This window comes from Danio rerio, chromosome 7 (genome assembly GCF_052040795.2).
Source record: "Danio rerio strain M-AB ecotype USA chromosome 7, GRCz13ab, whole genome shotgun sequence".
In the NCBI taxonomy this organism is placed as follows: domain Eukaryota; kingdom Metazoa; phylum Chordata; class Actinopteri; order Cypriniformes; family Danionidae; genus Danio; species Danio rerio.
This window is the reverse complement of record NC_141027.1, coordinates 80,775,001-80,795,000: the sequence shown is the minus strand read 5'-3', so window position 1 is coordinate 80,795,000 and position 20,000 is coordinate 80,775,001. Positions and strand designations below refer to the sequence as shown.

Genomic DNA, 20,000 nt, shown 5'->3' with positions numbered 1-20,000 from the left:
GTGGAGAAACACACACATAGACAATCCAGATGCTAATATAAACTTAAAGTAAACTGAATAAAGATTCAGCCAGATGCTTCAGACAGTCTCTAATATAAACATACAGTGGGGAATTATTAGCTGAGGTACTACTACTACTACTATTATTATTATTATTATTATTATTATTATTATTTATTATTTTTATATTATTATTATTATTATTATTATTATTTATTATTATTATTATTATTATTATTTTTATATTATTATTATTATTATTATTATTATTATTATTAATATTTTTTGTTGTTGTTGTTGTTGTTGTTGTTATTATTATTATTATTATTATGTCTATTTTATTGTTATTATTATTTATTATTATTTTTATAGTATTATTATTTATTATTGTTTTTATTATTATTATTATTATTATTATTATTATTATTATTATTATTATTATTATTATTATTATTATTATTATTTATTGTTATTACTGTTATTATTATTATTATTATTATTATTGTTATTATCATTACTATTGGTAGTAGTAGTAGTAGTCATTACTAAGTTTTAATAACATTTTAGGCTTAGTATTTAGGATGTAATTATTATGCTTTAATTAAAGACATGAGTTCTAATTATTGTGCTTTTTGTGCACTAAAAATGATCATTACAGAAAAAATTTAATTAAATATTATTATTATTTTCTTAAGTATTAAGTTTTAATGAAATTAAGTTGATAATATAATTATTTAACTTACTTATTTAAATAAATTTAAGCAAAAAAAGGTCAAAATGTTGTGATTTTTTTGTGGTTATTAAATTCTAACAGATTTTTCTTTGTAGTGTGTTGTAAATTATAAAACATTTATTTATAGAGCACCTGTTGGTTGTAAAGTAAATAATTAAAATAATGCATAATTGTAAGTCCCACATCATGCATATATAATACACAGGAATACTGGAATAAAAAATAAAGACCAATATATTAAATGTACACTCACTGGCCACTTTATTAGGTACACCTGCAGCTTAATGCATTTCGGCATGTAGACATGGTCAAGAGGATCTGCTGCAGTTCAGAGCGAGCATCAGAATGGGGAAGAAAGGGGATTTAAGAGAGTCTGAACGTGGCATGGTTGTTGCTGCCAGACGGGCTGCTCTGAGTATTTCAGAAACTGCTGATCTACTGGGATTTTCACGCACAACCATCTCTAGGCTTTACAGAGAATTCTCCGACAAAGAGGAAATATCCAGTGAGCGGCAGTTCTGTGGGCGCAAATGCCTTGTTGATGAGGTCAGAGGTCAGAGGAGAATGGCCAGACTGGTTCCAGCTGATAGATGATCTGATGATGAACTGATCCCTTTATGAGCACAGTGTCTCCATCTTCTGATGGCTACTTCCAGCAGGATAACGCAGCATGTCATAAAGCTCAATCATCTCATACTGGTTTCTTGAACATGACGATGAGTTCACTGTACTCAATAGGCCTCCACAGTCACCAGAGCTCAATCCAATAGAGCAGCTTTGGGATGTGGTGGAACAGGAGATTGACATCATGGATGTGCAGCCGACAAATCTGCAGCAACTGTGTGATGCTATCATGACAATATGGAGCAAAATCTCTGAGGAATATTTCCAGCAGCTTGTTGAATCTCTACAATGAAGGATTAAAACAGTTCTGAAGGCAAAAGTGGTCCGACCCGGTATCAGTAAAGTGTACCTAATAAAGTGGCCGGTGAGTGTATATATCTACAATAATCAGCTTTTTTTAACATTATTATCATGTAAGCAAAGTCCAATAACTAGTCTCGCTCCTAATAATGACTGATTTAACCACGGATTTCCTGATGATTCAGACACAATGAGAGCTGAGCGATGTGTTGAGACAGAAAATGCAGCACATTTGTGTTTGCGGTGGTCTTTGGCGTTGTGTTTCTGCAGTTTTGCGTATCTTTAATAATCCCCCGCTGCTCATTTGAATATAGACTGATCTGATCATCTGCTGTAAATTACATTCAGGCACTGAGCTGAACGTCTATGGCGGCGAGGTCCTTCATATATCCAGGGTTATTTGATGTCTTCTGATGGCAGATTTATTTGTTAATCACAGAATCAATGTCACGCACTCATGCACACATCTCATAGTGTAATATTACAATGTCAACAACACAAGACACACGCTCGCTGCAAGCAGAGACACACAGAAGAAGAGGAGCTGAAATATAAACATCATCAGAAACATCACACTTTATTATATTATATTATATTATATTATATTATATTATATTATATTATATTATATTATATTATATTATATTATATTATATTATATTATATTATATTATTTACATTATATTATATTATATTATAATATATTATATTATTTACATTATATTATTTACATTATAGTATATTATATTATATTATATTATTTACTTATTATATTATATTACATTATATTATATTATATTATATATTATATTATTTTTATTATATTTTATTATATTATATTATATTTTATTATATTAAATTCTATTATATTCTATTATATTGTATTTATTATATTATATTATAATATATTGTATTATATTATATTTTATTATATTATTTACTTATTATATTATATTATATTATATTATATTATATTATATTATATTATATTATATTATATTATATTATATTTATTATATTTTATTATATTTATTACATTATATTATATTATATTTATTATATTATATTATGCTATATTATATTATATTAAATTATATTATATTTTTTATATTTATTATATTTTATTTTATATTATTATATTATATTATATTATATTTTTTATATTTATTATATTTTATTTTATTATATTATATTATATTATATTATATTATATTTATTATATTTTATATTATATTATATTATATTATATTATATTATATTATATTATATTATATTATATTATATTATATTATATTATATTATATATACTGTATGTGTCTATGTTCGTGCATAAGTGTGTGTGGGCATGCATGTCTCTGTGAGTGTGTGGCTGTGTGTGCATTGTGTGTTCTGTGTACTGACTCTGTGTTCTCCTCCTCTGCTTCACTGGAGCAGTCAGCCAGACAGGTAAGAGCAGAGCTGTAGTGCACTACACAGCGGGACACATCTCATTTACATGTCCAGCGCATTTACAGTCCAGCTGTATGTGTGTGTGTGTGTGTGTGTGTATGTGTGTTTGACCACTACAGAACTGCTTCAATAGGCTGAACACAGCTGCTGTTGTGCTGAAGCTGAAACTCTGCATGTGTTTACAGGAAAAGGGCAGAGTCCGAGGCCAGGAAAGGCAGTTTGCCCAGCGGTAAAGAGATGCCGTCCCATCATCCCACCGACCCCGTGGAGTTACGCAGACTCAACTTCCAGACCCCCGGTGAGAGCCGCCGGCAGATCTGCAGCACACACACACTGCACATGCTAAAACTCCATGTTCTTAAAGTCCCCGTCAAATGAAGAAACGGTTTATTAGACGTCAGTGTGTTAGTCTGCAGGATATCTGTACAGCAGTGTCTCCAGAGTTATATGAACCTGATGGAAACCTTCCTCCTAAACGCATGAGATTTTTTTCCACATCACCTCACACTTCAGTTTCCCATCAAATCTTCTTTCCAATCAAATGTTCTCTAGTGTCTGACATGCCCCGCCCCTTCTTCTCATTGGCTTTTCATTTGATGCGCTTGAGCTCAACCGCTATTGGCTTTTAAAAAGGGGAGGAGCTTTGATATGCCCCGTCCTGTCCTTATATTTCAGTTGAGCTTACGTCAAACAAAAATGCACGGTTCACAGCTCCTCACGGGACCTTCCAGAACAGATCTGACATCTGAAGTGTTTAGTTCATAAATTGCACTTTTTAAACTTCTCAGAATTTATTTAAATTTCTTGAGATTATTGTGTGAATCTGGACCCTTGTCTCAAACAGACTGCAGCTGGCTTAACTGAAAGCGTGTGTGTTCTGCTTTTGCGTGAGAGGCAGTGTGTTTCCGCACCAGCAGGGGGCAGTGTCTGTGTTCTCATTCCTCAAAACTTATGATGCGCATAAACAAAGCAGCGTTTAGTAGCATGTTCACAGTACTCATCACTCATCATGAAGGGATTTGCATAAAATAAACAGTCATCTGATAATCTAATAATCCACATTGTTTGCGGATATCTGAGAAGTGCAGCAAAATCACAGTCGGCTTCAGTGAGTTAAACTAAAGACTATCAGTATACAAAGACGGTTCACTGGCAGTACTGTTAATGGAGTAGTGCTCAGTATGGCTGCCATAGTGGAGATAACCCCGCCTACTAGACGAAGTAGCCAATTGTGAGTAGCCAGTAGCCAAGTGCTACGCACTTCTGTGGGGGAGGGGTCTGTGCAGGTGCAGGTGTTAAACCCAGTCATTTGACGAATACTGTGTGTATACACTGATTTTAGACAGGAGAAATAACACCACAGCACATCGTCAAAGACTATGGCTGCGTCCGAAACCGCCTACTACTCAGTAGGAAGTGCATTTGAATTTAAACGTACTACTTGGCCGCTAGAAAAGTACGTTCTATACAGGATGAATGGAAAAAGTATGAATGGAATTCGGACGTACTACATCATGTCATGGTCACGTGACCTACCTGCGTCAGTTGTGTCGCCTCACTTCCATTCATGAATTCTCTCGCGGGGCATTATGGGATAGCGCAGCATGCATGGGATGCGCACTCCAGAATCTCGCCGGAAGTAGTGAGTCATCCGGGCACTTCTCGCACACTGATTTTCCAACTCTATGAATTCGGACACACTACTCGGCTCACATACTGATTTTAGCGTACTATATAGTATGGAAGTATGCGGTTTCGGACGCAGCCTATAAAATACACAAGACATGTCACTCGTTTACTGTTGAATAGGGAAAGTGTAGCTGTCAATATGGCGAATGAAGCCCCGCCTTCTAGTACAGGAGCCAATCAGCGATCACTATGGAATGACAATTCTCCGGGGGAGGGGCTCGGACCAGATGTGAGTTTCTGCAGGTTTTGTGTGATACGAACATTTCGAAATGAATCTAAAGACACAGCTGTTGGTTAATTGTATTGCTCATTCATAATATGAAACGAAATCGCAAGCTTGGCATGTAGTTTTGAAGAATTTGATGGCCGCCGAGTGAAATGATGTGCCTTGAAAGGACTTTGATATCGTGCCCTTCAGTGTCGTCATCCAGCATTTGCACAGGTTTTGTTTGGTTTGGTTACCATGGAAACAGCCGTAAAGGAGGTTGTCGTCGTGCCGATCATTGCACATACGCAGTGGCTGGAGCAAACTAGAAATGATAATCATAACAATTCCTTACATTTACACTCGAAGCGCTTTACACAATAAGGGGAATCTCCTCGTCCAGCACCAGAGTGCAGCATCCACCACAATGAGGAGACGGCAGCCATATTGGCTCCAGACCGCGCACCACACACCAGCTGATTGGTGGAGAGTGATGAAGCCAGTTATGATATGGGGGTGGTTAGGAGCCCTACTGAAAAAACAGCTTAAACCAGCCTAGGCTGGTTTTGGCTGGTTGACCAGGCTGGTTTTAGAAGGCTTTTGGCCATTTCCAGGCTGGTTTCCAGCCATTTACAGCCTGGTATTAGCTGGTCAGGCTGGGAGATGACCAGCTAAAACCAGCTTGACCAGCCTAGCCAAGCTGGGAGCCCAGCCAAAACCAGCTATGTCCAGCTTAAACCAAGCTGGTCTAGCTGGATTTAGCTGGTGATTTTCCAGCCTGACCAGCTAAGACTAGGCTGGAAATGGCCAAAACCCCTCTAAAACCAGCCTGGTCGACCAGCCAAAACCAGCCTAGCTAAACCAGCTGGTTTAGGCTGGATTTTTCAGCAGGGAGGCGATGATGGACAGAGGCCAGTGGGCAGATTTGGCCAGGATGCTGGGGTTAACCCCTACTCTTTTTCCAAGGACATCCTGGAATTTTTAACGCCCACAGAGAGTCAGGACCAGGTCTCATCTGAAAGACGGCGCTCACTGAGGTGTATAGAGTCCCCTTCAATATACTGGGGCGTTACGACCCACACAGACCGCAGGTTGAGCGCCCCCTGCTGGCCTAACTAACACCACTTCCGGCAGCAACCTAGCTAGCAAGAAGGTTTCTGGTTCGAGTCTCGGCTGGGTCAGTGTGTGTTTCTGTGTGGAGTTTGCATGTTCTCCCCATGTTGGCGTGGGTTTCCTCCGGGTGGTCCGGTTTCCCCCACTCTCCTGTGGCTCAATATTAACTACACTAGGAGTGAGTAAGTAATTTAACTGTGGGTTCACCAGGCAGTTTCAGGATTGCATGTTCATTTAGACAGGACTTTAGTTTTTGATGAACGTGCAAATATGGCCGCAGAGTAAGCAGACTTTCCCTGAAAGAGACTCGGTTTGAACCTTTTGCTTGGTTTCATCACTTTAGTATTGATTTGTTGCTTAATAACTGATCAGAACCCTCTCTGACCTGACGGCTTAATGCAGGGATGTCCAAGCTCAGTCCTGGAGGGCCGGTGTTCTGGAGAGCTTAGCTCCAACCCTAATCAAACACACATGAGCCAGCTAATCAAGCTAGTAGTAGATACACTAGAAACTTCCTGGCAGGTGTGTTGAAGCAAGTTGGAGATAAACTCTCCAGGACAGCGGCCCTCCAGGACTGAGCTTGGACACCCCTGGCTTAATGTGTCCTTGCCTTTAGGGTCTCCACTATCAGGTGCATTTGACTAGAGAGACCAAGATAAGGTCAGTTATTAAGGGAACTACAGAGTCAGGGTTGTTGTACAACACACACACACACACACTCTGTTCTGAAGCCTATTGAGCTGCTTGACCGATCAGAGGTCGGTGGTCTGCAAATGACTTCATTTACGTTGCTTCATTGAGCCAGATTGCAGCATTTCATTTCACTTTTCACTGTAAAATCTCAATATTTATGCTGTTAGCTTAGCAACAAGATGATGTGGAATGGTGATCCAGCTTCAATTAATTATTTGGCTCTTCTTATGTGGAAGTTGTCAAAACAGTGACTTGAGAAATAATTAGAGATCCTGCCTATGTAGACAGCAAGATATCTCGCTAGTTTTAGGAGCAGAGATATGGTCTTCATTATACATGTGTGTCACAATTTATAAACGCTTCAGTGTCTTGAATGGGTCTGTGGACACACACACACAGAGTATAAAGGTCAAAGCAGCGCATGCTAAAGGTGTAATGGGGATCTGATGGCCATATGGAGGTGAAGAAACAGAGGAGCCGGCCTGAGTGCACACAAACATAAAGCACAGGTGGTTTCAGGACAGACAGAAGGGCAGAAAATCCCACCGGAGTGCAGTATTAGGACACGTCCACATGTACACTGCAGTTTTTCCCGCCTTGCAGTCTCCGTCCACATGACAATGCAAAAGCTGAACTTTCATGCACTTTCAAGGGCACGCCACACCAACATCCAGAATAATGAGCCCTTTATTCTGGGTTCACTCCAATCATGCAGGTTTTATTCATTGTTTTATTTTTCATCATCCTTTATTTATCCAAGAAGAATCCCATTGAGACACCACAGTCTCTTCATCCAGGGAGACCTTGGGCCTCATGTATCAACGCTGCGTACGCACAAAAGCTTTGCGTACGCCAGGTTTCACACTCAGAATCGCTCACGTTTGGATTTACTAGCGATGAACTGAAGGTGGGAATGTGCGCAGCTTCACGGCAGCTTTCTGGCAGGCGTACGCACATTTCTTGTGCGTGTCTGTTTTATTTCCATTGGCGACTCCTAGAGGCAGGTGTTTTAATTTCCTCTCTACAAAGTGTCTGAGCCTTGCAATGGCAGCTGTATGAGACGGGTTCATCTAGCAGGTATATAAGATTTCCATACCATACATTTGACCAGCTAAACATTAAAGCACAATCTGCAGCGGTCGCCTGTTTTCCCAATGTAATCTGAGCGATCTACTGCACACACAGTGCTATAAAGACACTATCTGAAGATGAATTTGCATAACCGCATCCGCTAAACTCTCCCACTCTATTTTTTTCTTCTGTTGTTAATTCCGGAGAACAAACTTGCAAATAACACCGATTTCCTCTGGTCTACCTCTGAAAGCAGCACCTCCAATTCACATTCTGTTCAGAGTTTCTCTTCTTGCTTGCTTTTGCCGTTGCTTTTTCATTGGGTTTTGCCAAAGTAGAGTCATTAGCATATTCATACGGGGGAGGAGGCAGGGAGGGGTTTTGCGCTCGTGCATGTTGCGCTCAGTTTCACGTTCATTCAGATGTACAAAAGAATATGCGTGAGATTCGGCGTACGCAGTGTTTCATACATCTGATTTTTTTTCTGTGTACGCACATTTACAGCTTTGTGCGTACGCAATGTTTTAGTAAGATTTCCACGCAAGTCTTCGTACATGAGGCCCCTGGTCAAGAGACCAGCACACGACACAAAACAAGCTACAAGACTAAAATAATCATGCACAACCAACTAAAGTAAGAGCAAAGTATGATGAAGACTACTTCAGAACTGATTTCAAAACATATTGAGAAGTACCCAGGGATGGCCATCATTGCGCATAAAAAGAGTAAGCACATGTCCAATGTTCTGAGATAAACATTTGAACATATTGGGCTCTATTTTGACGGTCCATGCGCAGAGCGCAAAACGCAGGGCGCAAACGCTTTCAGGGCGTGTCAGAACGCATTTTTGCTAATTTAAGGACGGGAAAATCCGCTTTGCACCCTGGCGTATGGTCTAAAAGGGTTGAGTTTATTTTCTTAATGAGTTATAGGTGTGTTTTGAGAATAAACTAATTAGAGTCTCATCTCCCATTCCCTTTAAGAGCCAGCTGCGTCACGCCAAGAGCGCATTTTGACAAAGTAAGTTCACTTTCGCTTTTGCTCTCGTGGATAGGGAAACCTTTACGCACAGACATCCATTAGCCTATAAATAATTAATTTCGTTTGTTAAGCGCAAAGATTTGTTTCAAAACTATTTCTAAATTCAGCTCTAATTTCTAGCAAACAAATAAATGAACAATAATGATTAAGTCTGGTCAAAATACTGAGTTATTTCCAAATACACCTGCCATGCCTCATATGGTCTAAAACCTGACAGGTGGACAAATATAAGCTTGTTTTTAATGAAACAAATATAAACATGGATATAATAAACAATACTGCTAATAATAATAACGTTATACAAAAGCAAATTGAATGAACTGAAAAAGCCTCCCGAGATGAAGAAAGTAAGGCAGTGGTTTTCAAATCTTCATGTAGGCTAGAAATTAATATGTTTTGTAATATTTAAATCCTTTATATTTATATCCTGTATATATCCTTCATATATATATATATATATATATATATATATATATATATATATAATTAATTTTTCATGTGTAAAGATATTTGCGTATTGCTCTGCATCTTGTTTGTAGTGTGTAAGCCAGGCGCATTTTGCGTCAGACAGTAGACCGACTTTGTTCTGGTCTAAAGATCAGACTATTTACAGTTTCTCAAAAATACGCCTGATTTTTTAGACCAGAACACATGGGCGCACATTTGAGCGCAAATGCGTTTGCTATTTAAACAGCGTGGCGCAACACTTCAAAATGACCCTTATGCAAAAGAGTAGCAAAAGAGTATTGCGCTGCATCTTGCGCCACATTGCGCCGGGTGTATGATAGGGCCCATAGACGACAGATCTAGTGCTGTAACTATTTGTGTAGGAGTTTAGATTTAATATGTAAGATGCACCTTTGGAGTACACATGCATATTAAGTATTCCTGCAAGTAGGTAACATACAAAGTCAATGCAAACTCATGAACAGAGGCACATTACTGTCAGTCAGTGCAACTGATGTGTAATGCACAAAGTCTAATGTGCGCCAAAAATTCCCTTGAACTAGCTTTGGTGTAAACCCAGCGATGTGGGCAAGTCAGAATGGGGAAAACAGCGTGGAGGCTGATGTCGTGAGGTAAAAACTCTAGTGGCCACAAGAGCACCCTGTTACTGGAGCTTCAGAAAGTCTTCACCCTTGCTGGAGTTTTCACAGTGTTTTGGTTTCAGTCACCTTATATAGCTGAAAAATGCTGAAAATACTGTGTTGGTGTGGATGATGACCCGATAACTACCTGCGACACAAATGATGTCTACTACACAATGCGTTAGCCATGAACGCTTATAGCTTGCCTTAAACACATCTTCCATGTTTGGTATGAACCCATCCATGTTGGCAAATCAGAACGGAGAAAACAGCGTGCATGTTAATGGTATGAGGTAAATCTCCAGGTGTATTGGCCATGTGAGCACACTATAATTGTATTTTGGGAAAATGTTCACCTTGGATGGAGGTTTTCGGCTTCAGTCGTTTGATACGGCTTAAAAGAATAGATTTGAAAATACCATGTTGGTGTGGACCGGGTCTTAGAGATAACCCAAGAACTGCCTCCGACACAATCATAGACCTTCGATAACCAAAGCAGGTGGAAGAACACAGTGGAGATTTACCTTCAAGGCCTCTCTGAACCTCCGTTGTGTGTGTTCTGTTGGAGGAGGGAGACACACACACACACACACACACACACACACAGATGTGGGCGGGCTGTAGTGTTGGAGAGCAGCGGTGTGTGAACGAGCCGTGGAGGAATGAGGGAATTGTGGAGCGCCGAACGACTGCTCCCTCTTGCCCTTGGTGAACAAGGTGAAGTGCGCTGGCTTCCGGAGCGGCCAGCCGTGAAGACCTATAGATTTATTTTCCGAGGGGCAGTGCGGCGGCGACAACAGTTGCTCCATTAGTTCCTCAGAGGAGAACCTGGAGCCGTCGAGACCGACTCTAAACACACTGAAACAGAGTCCATCTGTCTGTCTGTCAGAAACACCTGGACTGCAAGAGCAAGACAGATGGACCGCAGGGAAAATCGCTCACCGTTCTGGAAATAAACAACTCCGAGCAGCAGTTGAGGGTGTTAGCCAACCACAAGCTGATTTCCACTGGTCAGACTGGTCTGTTTTGACAGATTTAGATGGGTTTCAGGAGACAACCAACCAACCAGAAAACAAAGGTGCCAGAGTAGTGTGTTTGTCGCCTATAACAATAGCATATGTATTTTAAAACAGAAATGCAGGTTCAGTCATCAATCCACTAATCAATGGAACATTTGGTTGCAGGAAAACTAGTAAAGCATACGCTAGTGAGTTCATATTGAGGAATGACATTTGTTGCTAATTAAAATTCTTAAAGCCTCCATTAATTAATGTATATTTTGCAGGCGAAGAAAGAAACATGCATGTACTAATCCCCCCAAACCCCCACCCCAAACTATTCGATATTGCATGACGGAGTTTACAAGTAGAAGCTTGAATCATTAATCCAATAATCAATGGATTGTTTGGGTGCGTGAAAACATAGCTAGCGTGTTTAGTCTGAGGAGTGACATTTGTTGCTAATTAAACCTCCTAAATTCTCCATTAATTATTGTATATTTTGTTGGGGATGGAAGAAACATGCATGAATGTTTCCCGTGTGTGTGAGAGCAGACAAGCATGACTGAGGAAAGTGCCGTAAGGTGAACAACACCTGTTCCTCTGGCTGAAGAAAACTGGTTAGATCAAATTAAGGTGGTCAGATGGTCCTAGCTGGACACTAGCCTAGTTTCCCTGAATCGTGGTCTGTTTTAGGACACTATTGAGTAGATTTGGGCACTGACCAACAGGGATCTCTGACACCCGTCAGCCACAAAATAGGCTGTTGAGGAACCAGAAGTCTTAAGGGATCAGGTCAAATATGTCATTCTGTTATTAAACAGTCCTCCTCTGAGACCTTCATTCAACTTTAGAAGACAAGCTGAGATATTTTAGATGAATCTGAGAGCTTCCCCATCCTCCAGAGACAGCAAGAGTCCCCAAATGCTCCAGAAAAGTGGTTCATTTGTAATCATACCAAGCTCCAACAACACATTAGTGCACCAAAGAATCGGCTCTGTTCAGCACAGTCTTTCATTTCTGACCAGTGTGTGTGTGTCGACTACAGGCAATAAGACACTTGCATGATGTCCTGCTGATTCTAATAGCTATACGTTGCAGTTCTTGTTGTAAATGCCCACCCTGACGACACAAAAAGTGTTCTTGGAGCTTCATATGATGACATTTGGAGAGTTTTAACAATGTTTTTGGTTAATTTTGCTCTCTATGGAAGAACAGAGAGAGCTCCTGGATTTCATCTGAAGTATCTCGGCTTGTGTTCTGAAGACGGGCATTCAGATGAATGAGAGTATTTAATAACAGAGTTTTCATTTTTTGTGTGACCTAACTTTTAAGTGAACTCGATTGCGAAGCTCGCCGCTTGTTTGATTTCCACCTACGAACAGAGCGTTACATTCACGTGTCAGGTTTGCATTGCAGCAGGGTTTGAAGAGCGACGTGTTCCATGCACTCAATCCTCTCAGCGGCTCTTTATTAGCGGACTCGCGCCCCTCTTCGGCAAACAGCCTCTTAGAGAAGCTTTGCATCCTCCATTTTCCCTTCACGCGGCTCTCGACAGCTGAAGATCTCTCTCTTGAGCGGGAACGGCCTCTGCATTAGCCCTCCTCTCTTCAAACCCTTGATGCCGTCGTCGTGCGGTCCCCCCCCACCACCTCCCCATCTCAATTTTCATCTTGAGGGTGCTTGATGTCGCTCCGACGCGTTTCTCCGAATGGCAGTTTCATTGTCACCGCGGCTGGTAATGGGTCTTGAGAGGCGGTGGATGGCAGCTCTCTCCTGCTGCCTCCATTAGCTAATGCCCTCTTCTATCAGCCCGGAGATGAAAGAACCGCAGCGCCGCGTCCACGCGTTCGGCCTCTTTTCCTGCGGCACGCAGCCTGTTGTTATGCAAACCGGTTATCAGAGAGCAGCTTCTGCTCCGCCGCTATTCACAAGCATCCTCTGCAGTGCAAACACAAAGTCTCTCTATAGCAGACATGCCACTTCTTCAGTGAAGAGAACAAACAAACATGCGCATGATGAACGTGCACGCCATCTCCGTTGTCTTTGTTGCTTTTTGTTTTGACATTTGTGTCTTGTTTCCTTGAGTTTCCCCTCCGTCTTGTTCTAAAGGTGTTTCCGCGCGTTAGCATGCGTGCATTTGTTTGTACTAACAAGCAAGCTTAGGCCCTGTTTGCACTTGGTGTTAAGATGTGTTTTGGTTGATACAGTCACGAATGGACAAAGGACAAACATTACCGTTTACATGTGCCGTTTCTTTTGTTCACTTTCGACCACTTCTCTGATGAGGGAGAGAGGGACGGAGGCCGCGGGGGTTGGATTTTTCTGATCTTTTAATGTACTTGTGCAAAAATAGTGCAGTTTTATACAGTTGAAGTCAGAATTATTTGTGCCCCTGTTTATTTTTTTCCCCCCAATTTCTGTTTAACAGAGAGCAGATTTCTTCAACACATTTCTAATCATAATAGTGTTAATAACTCATCTCTAATAACTGATTTATTTTCTCTTTGTCATGATGACAGTAAATAATATTAGACTAGATATTCTTGAAGACACTTCTATACAGCTTACAGTGACATTTAAAGGCTTTACTAGATTAATTAGTTTAACTAGGCAGGTTAGGGTAATTAGGCAAGTTATTGTATAATGATGGTTCGTTCTGTAGACTATCGAGAAAAATATAGCTCAAAGGGACTAATAATATTGTCCTTAAAATGGTGTTTAAATAATTAAGAACTGCTTTTATTCTAGCCGAAATAAAAAAATAAGACTTTCTCCAGAAGAACAAAATATTATCAGAAATACTGTGAACATTTCCTCAATCTGTTCAACATCATTTGGGAAATATTTTAAAAAAGAAAACAAATTTCAAAAGGGGTGAATAATTCTGACTTCAGCTGTATGTATACATTTTATGGATGAAAAATTCTTCATCAATAGGCTACTATATGCATTGACTGTTAAATTATAGATAATTGTTTTCTTTCTTATCGACTTATATTAGTCCTGCACACTTTATTCTGTTTTTCAGTTTTAACTTAAAAATCTTGAAACTATTTTAGGACATTGAAAGCATTTAATTTAGGTTGATATGAAGCATTATGCAAATAATCAGGAATTGATCACACAAAAAGTCCAATCAATCAAACACAAGCTTCAACCAAAGGTTTTGAGGCCTAAACTCTCATTACAGGCCTGTAATTACATTTATAAAAAATCTTAAGATTATCAACAACAACGTGTACATCAGCCTCTCCAGCCTTTGGGTTGTGAGCTGATCAGAGAGCAGGCGGTGTTTAGCAGCTGTTCAACACATTCAGCCACATTCAACCCAGGATCATTGGGAATATGTGCCCAGGGCTACGTTTTTGAAAACCTTGAAAAACAATGTTGTCCTTGCAGCTTGTGTTGACAAATCCAACAGAGGCCACTATCTCTACATTTTTTGCGTACGTGCGTGAGCTGCTGGCTGGCGTGTTATGCATATATAACACCTTTCTTTCCCTAAACCCAACCGATAGTGTTTTCTGAAGGAAACGAGAATAGAAAAGTGGCCTTGTGGTTTCACCACAATTTTACATTGCTTTTTTTTGCCTGTTTCTGAAAAACAAACTTCCAAAGTCCCAAAGTGAAACAACATACAAGACAAGCTACCGCGCACACTGACTGTACAGGAAAACACATCCTTACGGAAATAAGCAAGCGAGGCGGACACATTCGATTACGCATCACAGACACAATTGAGTTGTGTTTGATATTTATTTATATTTTTTCGATTATTTATTCTGTGCCACTCTGAATAGCAGTGTGTGGCTCCAGGGGTGTAGGAGTTACATATTTACTTGAACTGTTACTACAGTAAACTGTGGTATATTGTAGTATAATATACCCTAAAGTTCAAAGGTCTTTTAATTATATTACTATAGTTGTTGTGTTACCATAGCAACTGTAGAATCACCACACCAGATCACTTATTATAGTCGTTGTGTTACCGTAGCGACTGTAAAATCACCACAACACATCACTTGCTATAGTTGTTGTGTTACCATAGCAACTGTAGAATCACCACACCAGATCACTTATTATAGTTGTTGTGTTACCGTAGAGACTGTAGAATCACCACAACACATCACTTAATATAGTTGTTGTGTTACCGTAGCGACTGTAAAATCACCACAACAGATCAACTACTATAGTTGTAATACTATAGCAACTATATAATCACCTCAACAGATTAATTACTGTAGTTGTGTTAGCATAGCAACTGTAGAATCACCATAACAGATCAATTACTATAGTTGGTGTGTTACCATAGCAACTGGAGAATCACCACAACAGATTAATTACTATAGTTGGTGTGTTACCATAGCAACTGCAGAATCACCTCAACAGATTAGTTACTGTTGTTGTTGTGTTACCATAGCAACTGTAAAATCACTACAACAGAACAATTACTATATTTGTTGTGTTACCATAGCAACTGTAGAATCATCACAACGGAACAATTACGATAGTCGTTGTGTTGCCATAGCAACTATAATATCACCACAACCGATCAATTACTGTAGTCCACCCAGTATTTCCCTGTGAAGGTCAAGGGTGCTAACAAAATTGTTGGCATCATGACACACCATAGCACTCATTTTACCCAGAAACTGCAGGCAAACGTAGTCTGAAGCACGTAATTTCAGTTTCCCAAAAAAAGCATCTCTGGGCACGTATTTCCAATGAGACTGTGTTACCATTACAGCCGTCTGGTCGAATGTGTTTCTGACTACCTCTGGAAGTGGTTAAAAGTGGACAAGCTCAAAACGCACTTACTTTAGCAGCACATTCATATAAGCACTTAGCATTGTGATCGCATCAACAAAACCACATCTCATCCCCAGCGCTGAGCAGGGCCTGAGAGATGGAGTGGGAGCGAACTCTCATTTCAGACTGTGCTTCTGCTGCCTTCTCCTTTTAGTTCCGGTAGTGAGCGATCACCACATTTGCTTGTTTTTTTGTTTTAACGTCAGCTAGTATGATTTATCCCCGTCCCCTTTTCCTTTGCAGGTTCAGCCACATCGGTTTACCCCAGTAACCTCCATTTGTCAAGTTAGTCGTTCTTGTTTCTACATATGCCACTGTGTCTGTTCATTTCCTTCAATTCCTCTTTGGATTGACTCATTTATTTCCCGCGTCCATCGCTTTTGCGCAGGAGGCATCCTTTAGACTCATCGCCAGCTCAAACTTTAATCAATCCTTTAATATATGTCCGTTCTACTCTGTTCCATCTTCCCCACCATGTTTTTTCCCGCCATGTTTAACGCTTGCGGATGAATAACATTCTCCTCTTCATTAGGAATGCTCTGTGCGGCTTCTTGTGTCCATTTTCTTTGAGCATGTGCTGCTTGGTTCAACCATACAGGCCGAAAGTAAAGCTCACATCCTCCATTCTCTGTGATGCTCATGTGTCGGTGTGTGAGTGTGTGTGTGTGTGTGTGTGTTAATGATGGATCTGTTTGTCTTCTGTCCGCAGGGATGGCCAGTCACCCTCCAATCCCAGTCATGGAGCTGGCCGATCACATCGAGCGCCTGAAAGCTAACGACAACTTGAAGTTTTCACAGGAATATGAGGTAACCGCTGTTTTTTTTTTCTTACTCTGTGCAGGAATAAGCTGTGTTTGGGTTTGGGGTGGGGCTGAGGGGTAAAAGTTGTGAAGTATCTCAACCAGAGACGCCCAAAGTAGGGGCTGTAAAGCTGGCCCATTGTAAGCTTTGATTTGTCCCACCGTCGCATCTGAGGAGAATGAAAATGATGGAGAGGGTAGGGGTGAATGCCTTCAACACGGATATCATTTCTAGTTTGAAGTAACCTTTTTTTTTTGTTTGTTTATTTCATTTGGAGCAAACTGAAATCAAATGTTTAGATTAAATGTTGTAAATGAATCTTATGTTATTTTAAAATGTAAATACAGTCACTCGACAGATAGTGAACTATGCAGAAGACATCGGTGAGCAAATCAAGGCAAAAACTAGTGTAATTCTGTTAAATTAAATTTAAGTTTAATTAAAATTAAATGTTTTTACTGTAATAAGTTAGCCTCTGGGTCGCTGGTTCGAGCCTCGGCTCAGTTGGCGTTTCTGTGTGGAGTTTGCATGTTCTCCCTATGTTCGCGTGGGTTTCCTCCGGGTGCTCCGGTTTCCCCCACAGTCCAAACACATGTGGTACAGGTGAATTGGGTAGGCTAAATTGTCCTTAGTGTATGAGTGTGTGTGTGGATGTTTCCCAGAGATGGGTTGCGGCTGGAAGGGCATCCGCTGTGTAAATATGTGCTGGATAAGTTGGTGGTTCATTCCACTGTGGCGACCCTGGATTAATAATGAGACTAAGTCGACAAGAAAATGAATGAATGAATAAATATAATAAGTTAATATATAAATAACTATATTAGTTGATATAAGGCAATGTTTAGTAGTCATTGTTAAACATTATTAAATATATTAGGAAATTACCCATGGCAAATATTTACCTTCCGCCCATTAGCCTCAATCAAATTTGGTTTTTTGCCCTTCATAAGAAAAAGTTTGGGCACCCCGATCTAAACTATAAACGTCCCCCGTCTATTACAATGTTTCCTGGTTATTAATGCATATATTTAATTTCCTGAGCTCAAAACAAACCTCTGTGTTTTTCATTTTTACCATTGCTTACTTCAAGCCAATCACTAAGTTGTTCAGATACATTCAAAAATCACCATACCATAGCAACTGTAGAATCACCACAACAGATCAATAACTGTAGTTGTTGAGTTACCATAGCAACTGTAGAATCACCACAACAGATCAGTTACTGTAGTTGTTGTGTTACCATAGCAACTGTAGAATCACCACAACAGATCAATTACTGTAGTTGTTGAGTTACCATAGCAACTGTAGAATCACCACAACAGATCAGTTACTGTAGTTGTTGTGTTACCATAGCAACTGTAGAATCACCACAACAGATCAATTACTGTAGTTGTTGAGTTACCATAGCAACTGTAGAATCACCACAACAGATCAATTACTGTAGTTGTTGTGTTACCATAGCAACTGTAGAATCACCACAACAGATCAATTACTGTAGTTGTTGAGTTACCATAGCAACTGTAGAATCACCACAACAGATCAATTACTGTAGTTGTTGTGTTACCATAGCAACTGTAAAATCACCACAACAGAAAGCTTTTTGCTATAGTTTGGCTCAAAATGCTATAGTATAGGTTAGTATGTGGGATTATGCTGTGCTAGAGCATTGCCGGTTTACTACATGTACTGTAAATGTAGCACTAGCTGGAAAATATTAGCTAGCTGAAAAAAAACGCCGCTAGGCTATTAGCTGATCTTCTGCAGCACGCTGCTCTCCAGCACTGGGGTGTTTTGGAGCGGTGTGTGCCGTCGGTTTGAGCTCATTGTGTTTTTCTGAGGTCATTCGGTGGCGTTTGGCCAAGACTCCTGCCAGATCTGAGCTCCAGCGCTGGGGATTGTCATTCTGGGCCAGTTTTGCATGGGCACAGAAAGTAATTTGAGCAGCACAATGAAGCGGGCGACTTCACAAGCAGTGTTTCAGCGGATCTGGGCAGAATGACGCGGCTTAACCGGAGATTTGTCATCTTTAGTGACGCTTTATGGCGCGGCAGGCGACTCGGCCTGACAGAAAAATACCAGCACTGTCAATTGATGGTTTTTTCATGTGGTGTTTGTTGCAGAGGCTACACAAACACGCTTTACAGCAGAACGGCAGTGTGGAGAATGTGGAAGATCTGCTTCTGCTGTTGACAATCTCACAGCGTTTATCTTCTGCTAGTTTGTCCAAGTGGCTCTGCAATTTGTCTGCATACATTCATTCATTCATTCATTCATTCATTTTTGTTTGTTCATTTATTTATTCCTTTACTCGATTATTCATTTAATATTTTGTTATTGTGTTGTTAGTTTGTTTATTCATGAGGTTTTTCATTTATGTTTATGTTCATTCATTCATTCATTTTCATTCATTGTAGTTGTTCATTTATTTTTATTTTAATTCCCATGCATTCGCTCATTCATTCATTAATGCAATGTGAATGCATTTTTTGTTCATTTGGTCATTCATTGATAATTTTTTGCCCTTTGCTTATTGATTAATTTTTGTCTCATGCATTAGTTTATCTTTTCATTCATTAGATTTTTCAATTATTCATTCATTCATTTATTCATTCATTTATTCATTCGTTTTATTCATTTATTTAATAATTTATTCTCATGAATTTATTAATTTGCTTTTAAACTTTTTTGTTAGTTCGTTAATGTGATCATTCCTTCGTTCGTTTGTTTTCATTTATTCATTTTATTTTTCCATATTTTTGTTCATCCATTCATTAACTTTACTCAATCATTTATTAATTGTCATGCATTTGTTCATTTACTCAGATTTTTCATTCATTTATTCATCCCTGCATTGATTTGTTGGTCATTCATTTATTTTTCCTGTCATTACATTATTAAATAATTTATTCATGTGTTCATTTGTTTTAGTTGTTTACATAATAATTAATAAATTCTCATAAATTCATATATTTACTCATTCATTTTTTGTTTTTTTTATTAATGCCTTTATGTTAGTTTGTTTATACCTTAATTAATTTTGTGTTCATTCATTCATTCATTCATTCATTCATTCATTCATTCATTCATCCATTCATCCATTCATCCATTCAATTATCCACCCATCCATCCACTGTTTCAACAGATCTGGGCAGCATTATGTATTTTTTTTCTTTTTTCTTTTTACATTCAGTCATGCATTCATTCATTTATGCAGTGTTAAAACAAATCTGGCAGGATGATCCAGCTTAACCAGAATTTTTTTATTTTATTTTTTTAAATTAATTAATTGATTTTCTAATTCATTATTTTATTCTGCGTTTAAACCAACCTGAGTAGAAGGGTGCAGCTTAAGCAGTTTTATTATTTATTTATTAATTTATATA

The 20,000-nt window shown here is 39.2% G+C and overlaps 1 protein-coding gene across 50 annotated transcripts in view; it reads left to right on the top strand.

Annotated features, from left to right (window-relative positions):
- The window catches only part of ptprda (protein tyrosine phosphatase receptor type Da), a 334,943-nt gene that overhangs the window by 288,789 nt on the left and 26,154 nt on the right, over window positions 1-20,000 (top strand). For 23 of the 50 annotated variants that reach the window (XM_087258625.1, XM_087258611.1, XM_087258629.1 and 20 more), the window contains 4 exons: window positions 3,089-3,103; window positions 3,292-3,404; window positions 16,060-16,101; window positions 16,526-16,623. In XM_087258625.1, the coding sequence (XP_087114751.1) occupies window positions 3,089-3,103; window positions 3,292-3,404; window positions 16,060-16,101; window positions 16,526-16,623 (268 nt within the window). The remainder of the gene's footprint in view (window positions 1-3,088; window positions 3,104-3,291; window positions 3,405-16,059; window positions 16,102-16,525; window positions 16,624-20,000) is intronic. The other 27 variants (XM_087258649.1, NM_001443020.1, NM_001443019.1 and 24 more) reach the window with 5 other exon arrangements.